Source organism: Centruroides sculpturatus, unplaced genomic scaffold (assembly GCF_000671375.1).
Source record: "Centruroides sculpturatus isolate CEXI.00-Female unplaced genomic scaffold, Cexi_2.0 scaffold831, whole genome shotgun sequence".
Lineage (NCBI taxonomy): Eukaryota > Metazoa > Arthropoda > Arachnida > Scorpiones > Buthidae > Centruroides > Centruroides sculpturatus.
The window spans coordinates 307,715-313,714 of NW_019385023.1; the positions used below are offsets into that span (position 1 = coordinate 307,715).

General features: G+C 26.9%; 1 protein-coding gene across 1 annotated transcript in view; it reads left to right on the forward strand.

Moving 5' to 3' along the window:
- LOC111633567 overlaps nt 1-6,000 on the forward strand; it is a 37,230-nt gene extending 31,230 nt beyond the window's left edge. The window contains exons 26-37 of the mRNA XM_023378160.1: nt 361-460; nt 1,586-1,678; nt 1,976-2,061; nt 2,132-2,276; nt 2,487-2,549; nt 2,656-2,832; nt 2,905-2,970; nt 3,042-3,119; nt 3,247-3,336; nt 4,372-4,434; nt 4,547-4,780; nt 5,287-6,000. Of these exons, the coding sequence (XP_023233928.1) occupies nt 361-460; nt 1,586-1,678; nt 1,976-2,061; nt 2,132-2,276; nt 2,487-2,549; nt 2,656-2,832; nt 2,905-2,970; nt 3,042-3,119; nt 3,247-3,336; nt 4,372-4,434; nt 4,547-4,780; nt 5,287-5,514 (1,423 nt within the window). The 3' untranslated portion in view covers nt 5,515-6,000. The remainder of the gene's footprint in view (nt 1-360; nt 461-1,585; nt 1,679-1,975; nt 2,062-2,131; nt 2,277-2,486; nt 2,550-2,655; nt 2,833-2,904; nt 2,971-3,041; nt 3,120-3,246; nt 3,337-4,371; nt 4,435-4,546; nt 4,781-5,286) is intronic.

Below are 6,000 nucleotides of genomic sequence, written 5' to 3' on the forward strand. Positions count from 1 at the left end.
CATTTTATGAAATGTATGCATAAAAATTATATATCGTATGTTACACGCGTTACATTAGCCTATGTGAACTTATATAAAAGATGCCTTGATAATCAATGCTTACCTGAGGCCTCAAATAACAAAGCCACCACTAGATAGAGATTAAATGTTATAGTATTAAATAATAAAATTTTGAAATCAATGCTTTATTTGATCGGGATTACATAAATGAATATGCTTAGAGCGTACTTTACATTATATTAACCAGTCACTTGATATAAAAAGTATTGTTCTATACTATACATTAATATTATATTTAACTTGATCGAGTAATAATAATAATAAGAGTGTTAAGCTTTAAATAATTTATTTTATTCCTAGACCCGATCCAGTTAAAACTGATCGCAAGGCAATGCACGGATTTAAGGCTATGCAAAAAGAGTTCTTAAAATCAGTAACTGCCAGACTGACTGTTGCTCAGGTAACGACATAATACTTAAAAATAAATAATTTATAATATATTGTCTAGCAAATAAATCGAGCTTTCACTTAAAGCACAGTTTCTAAAGGATTTTTTAAAATAAAATTTCTCGTATATAAGCAAGTTAAAATGTTAATTATATCACAGTTTGTATTTCGTTTGATTATCCTTTTGTTTTTGTTAATTAATGGGTCAATAGTATAATTATTTAATATTTTTATGTTTTCTGTAATAAATAAGATTATTATTTTAACAATTAATGAAACAATTATAGGTTGTCGCCGGGGTAAAAGCAGGCTTTTAAATCATAATTCAAGACTTGATAGCTGTATAATATATTAAAGAATTTTTATTTATTTTAATTAGTATTTTGATGAACTTCCATTAATTTAAATTAGTGGGATTTTATAAGAATATGTTTTAAATGAAATTCTTTATTTTATTAAATAGAAATGTATAAAAAAGGTCGAGGGTGTTATTATTTATCACTCTTTCCCAGACAGTGAAAGCGATCTAGAATTATCAATGCAAAAACAAAGAAATCTCTTGCATAGAAGAGAAATGATTATATATTTATCTCAAGAATGTGAAAATGATAACTTTTTATTCATAATAATTGCATATCTCGTATGATAAAGACAAAATTACTTAATTCGGGAAACATTTTCGGCCTTTAATCAGGCCACCCAGAGGCGGATCCAAGAGGGGTTCAGAGGTGTCAGAGGCTTTCTCACTGACACTTATTATTAATTCAAATATTTTAATTTTTGAATTAGCCCCCCTTCTTTGAATTTTGATCATCTACTGGCCGCCATCTTTATAAATCAAGTAGTTTTTCTGCTATGTTTTATAACATTTCCTTGGTCAGAATAATTATTTTCTTATAAAATAAAATTATAAACACAATATTTTTTAATTAGATTTATATTACAGTATTTAAAGTATAGAAAATTTATGTTTAAATTATTCTAATATTTACAGAAGTTACAAAATTTTATGTTATACAAATATTTAGTATAAATTATATTTTATTTTAAAAATAAATTTATAATTTATATCATTTATATAGAAAACAAAGGATACCAAAATGGAAATATACTGAATAATAACAATAAAATTTCTCAGGATTCGTGTGTTATTCAGTTAAACGAAAGTAAAAAGGATGATCTAAAAAAAGTTCCTTTGGATGAGGATGATGAAGATGCTCCTTTAGCACAGGTAAATTTAAACGATAATACAAATAAAAAAAGAATTATTTTAGTACATTTGTTATTGAATTAAAAGAGAAAAACAATGCAAAAGATTCAAGATTGTAAATATAGACTAAGATCTTAAGTAATTCGTATCTTTTAAAAATAAAATAACAAACTGTACTGTATTTAAATCTGCTGCTTAACTTTTGTTAAGCACATTTATCATATGAGTAAAATTTAAGGACACTTTTCCTCAAGATAAATCCATTATAAATAGATTAAAAACTATGTTACAATATGAAAATGTTCAATTTATATTCAGGCACACATCGGATTATTACGATATAGTCTAATGTTACATAACCACGGATTAAATACTATATGTCGAGAGTTAAATGTTAAATTACCGTAATTAATAATACAGATATTTTTACANATATAACATTAATATATTAATAATTTAAATTATTTCCTACAGAGGTATGACGAGAAGTCTTTGGGTTGGTGTCTTAGTAGCCCTCCCTTCGGGTGCTGGAGTTGCATTATCTGTTTTAGGAGGAAATTCGTCGTCTCTCGTCGGTGTTGCTATTTCTGCTTCTTTACTTCCTCCTACTGTTAATTGTGTAAGAAATTTAATTGTGTAATTTCCATTATTCTAAAAAACTGATCTAGTTCGTTAATCGCACACTCGAAACTAAGGCACCCAGACAGATAAAACAATGAAAATATATCGAATCAAAGTTTAAAAGTCTACTATATTACACATTTATGAATTAACTTATTATTAAAATAATTATTGTTATAATATACATTACTTTTAAATTATTTTTTAGGGATTATTATGGGGTTTGAGTTTCATTAAAACTATGAAATCGCTGAAGGAAGAAACTATTACAGTGAGTTTAATATTTACAAATAACTATTGATAAAATAGAGAACGTCGTATATAATTTATACGAAACAGTATATAACTTTTGATAGTATTTTCGAATTTAATTCTAGTTCTTTGGAGACGGTTTTAATATTACAACTCAACCATCTTTAGTCCCTCCAATCAACTATATTCCTACATATTATAATGTAATGAATAAAGAATGCGTTGTATTAGGAATCCTTAGTTTCATGTTAACTGTAGTTAACATCGCTTGCATTCTTGTAGCAGCTTATGTGGTTTTAAAGGTAAAAAATTCATTCATAAAAAAAAATTTAATTAATATTTCATTTAAAAAATATATTTTAAAACAAATATAGATTAAAGAAGTCGCACCTCACACAAGCGTACCGAAAACATCAAGATTTTGGAAACACGATATTAAGGTATATAAAAATTGTTTATTTTAATTAAAATTAATAATAAAATTCTATTGAATTAAATAACAATTTTACAGGTGGCTAGAGATTATAATAGAACATTTGGAAATAACGAAGGAGAAGAAATGGGAAAACAATTCCTTCAAGAATGGGCTGTAAGTTTATATATTTTTCAATAAATTTCTAAATTTTATCCAATATTAAATGATTAAATATGTTTTATATATCATGGAATTTATTTAGTATTATAAATTATTATTATTTTTTTAAATTTTTTCTCAGAGTCTTACGGGTGTAGATCCGAAAGAAATATTAAGCGATACACAAGAAGCTCGATTAAAACAGCTACAAACATTGAGAGATATTATAGAGGTATTTTTATTATAGTCTATTATTAGCAATTATATTTAATATAAAAATTAATTATAATTGTATTAATAGAATAAATGTTAAATTTAATTATCTTATAGTATTATTTTTATGTAATTATTATTTCAGGATATAACTTATAACTTTATGCAGATATGTTTCTAATATCTCCTCTTTCAAAATGTATTATAGAGATTGAGAATTGTACTTAATACAAATATTTAAAAATATCACGTAAATCTATTTATTTATACAGGTATACCTCGCCTTACGTCGGTAATTGGTTCCAGGAAAACGACGTAAGTCGAATTTACCTGTCTCCGAATCTACTTATCACTAGGAAAGCATTTTAAATAATATATGGTTAATAAAAATCTATTTTAAGCTTACAAACAAATAAATTTTAGTTTTTAATATAGTACAAAAAAAGTAATCTAAATTTACGAATGCGTGTACTGTAAATACAGTACATACTTGTATATATTTTAATATGATTTTATGTGCTTTAAACGTTTATCTAGTGATATTACGACTTCAATATTTGTGGCGGACAGACGTAAAGTCGAATAAAATGACTTAAACTTGATTTTTATTTTTCCATATACTTTTTTAACAAGCGACGTATAATCGGGAACGACGTAACTCGAAACGACGTAAGTCGAGGTATGCCTGTATTGAGATGAACACAAATGTTTTATTGAATTGATGCAAATGAAATGGCCGATTTATTACTTCTGACTTTGAACGTTTATTAATTTAATTTAAAACTTATATATTCAATCAAAATTGTCTTCATCGGCATTAATACACTTTCCCCAATACAATAGAAATTACGATAATGAGTAGCTAAAAAGTCATTAAATGTACTGTACTTTTTATTACGTCCTCTTCCTTGAAGACTTACTTTCCTTGTCAAAAAACTCTGTTCAAATGAATAAAAAAAAAAGTAAAGTGATGATTATAAATTTATTTGCTAAATAAAATATATCACATTTATGTTTTCATACATTCAATACTTTATATATTTAATTTTTTTAGGATGTGGAAGCAGATGATGTATATCAGTCAGTCATAAGATGCATGCCTTCAACTTCAGCCGAAGTAAGTTTTTAATTTTAAAAGAAATTAAAATGAATATAATTTCTGCATCGTTTTTTTTCAAATAGACTAATTATTATTTCATTTAAACTGACATTTTTTAATATATTTATAGCCAGGAACAAATCCATTGGATCTTGCAAATTTGCAACGTTCGGGATCATTTCCTAACGAAGCTCAAATTCCAGCTGTTTGGGACGTAAACTTTGTACCAGATCCATCTTCAGACAAAAACAAACCGAGAAGAAAAAGCTTGATGCAAACAATATTACCTTCTGGAGATTCAAAAGCGGAACCACCAAAAAGAAGAAAATGTAGCAAAGTTCCAAGCTTTAAATCTGATCCTATGGTAAGTCAATGGGTTTTTCATAGATACTTGGAATCGTGTAAGCTATATACTGTAGATGTAATCTACTATGTATAATCTTGGGAATGGCTCAGTATATACATAAATGTTCTTGATAAAAGTTTTTAGTTACTGTTTATTAGAGAGGTTGCGGCCGAAGTTTTCATCTTTTAAACGTGAACGTCGAACGTCAAGCGCCGCTATCTTGTAAGCGCCGCTCGACGTTCGACGTTCACGTTTTACAGATGAAAACTTCGGCCGCAACATCTCTATTGTTACAAGTAACCAATTCGGAATATTTTACCAGGTTTTGTTTTTTCTAGATTTTTGTATTATTTTTATTACAATTTTGTTTATTTGTGGTAAAGTGTCTTCGTGAAAATAAACGTCTTTCATCTTGAGCTGATGAAAATTAATTAATTTATTCATTACTCTAGAGAAAATTTTATTAGAACTAATTAAAATATTTTAAGATAAATTTTTATATCATCTTTTTATTAATATTACAGGAAGAACGAGGTGAATCAGAGAATGTGCCCGGTTTGCCATCGGTAACAGAACGAAATCGCATGTTAAGACGTTCTCTACAATATTCGGATAGCCCTTTCACTCTTTGGCCATCTCAAAACCGTAGAAAATCAATGGCTCCACGTTTCGAAGTCATACCAGTTGAAGATATAGCAAGAATGAGGCGTCGTAGTAGATGCCCGAGTAGAGACCAAACTACAAAATTCTAATTATATATGTACAGTTCACATACTTCACTACGGCGGCATTTATTTTGAGTTTACGCATTACTGACTTATATTAAGAAAAAAAAGAAAAAAAAAACATACCTTTTAATCAAGGAATATTTACAACAATCTTATAATCATTAGTTGAAAATAACCTTATCTTCTCACATTTAGTTAAAATTGCTTATATTTTAATAGTAAACATTTGACCTATTTCATAAGTAATGCTTTTTAAAATAATCATTTATAAAATCATATTCATTAAAATCATAATTTTGGATTCTGTATCATTATCATAAAAAGTTATTTTAACCATTAAAATATTCATTCTTTTCATAATACGATTAGTAACGTTATATAATAATTTAACAGCACTGTTGACTCTTGATATAATGAACTAATTTGAGGGAGCGATGGTTCGTTAATGCCAATTGTTCATTGTATTCAATGTTCTGATCCATTACATAACGAATTTTACACGAAATATAA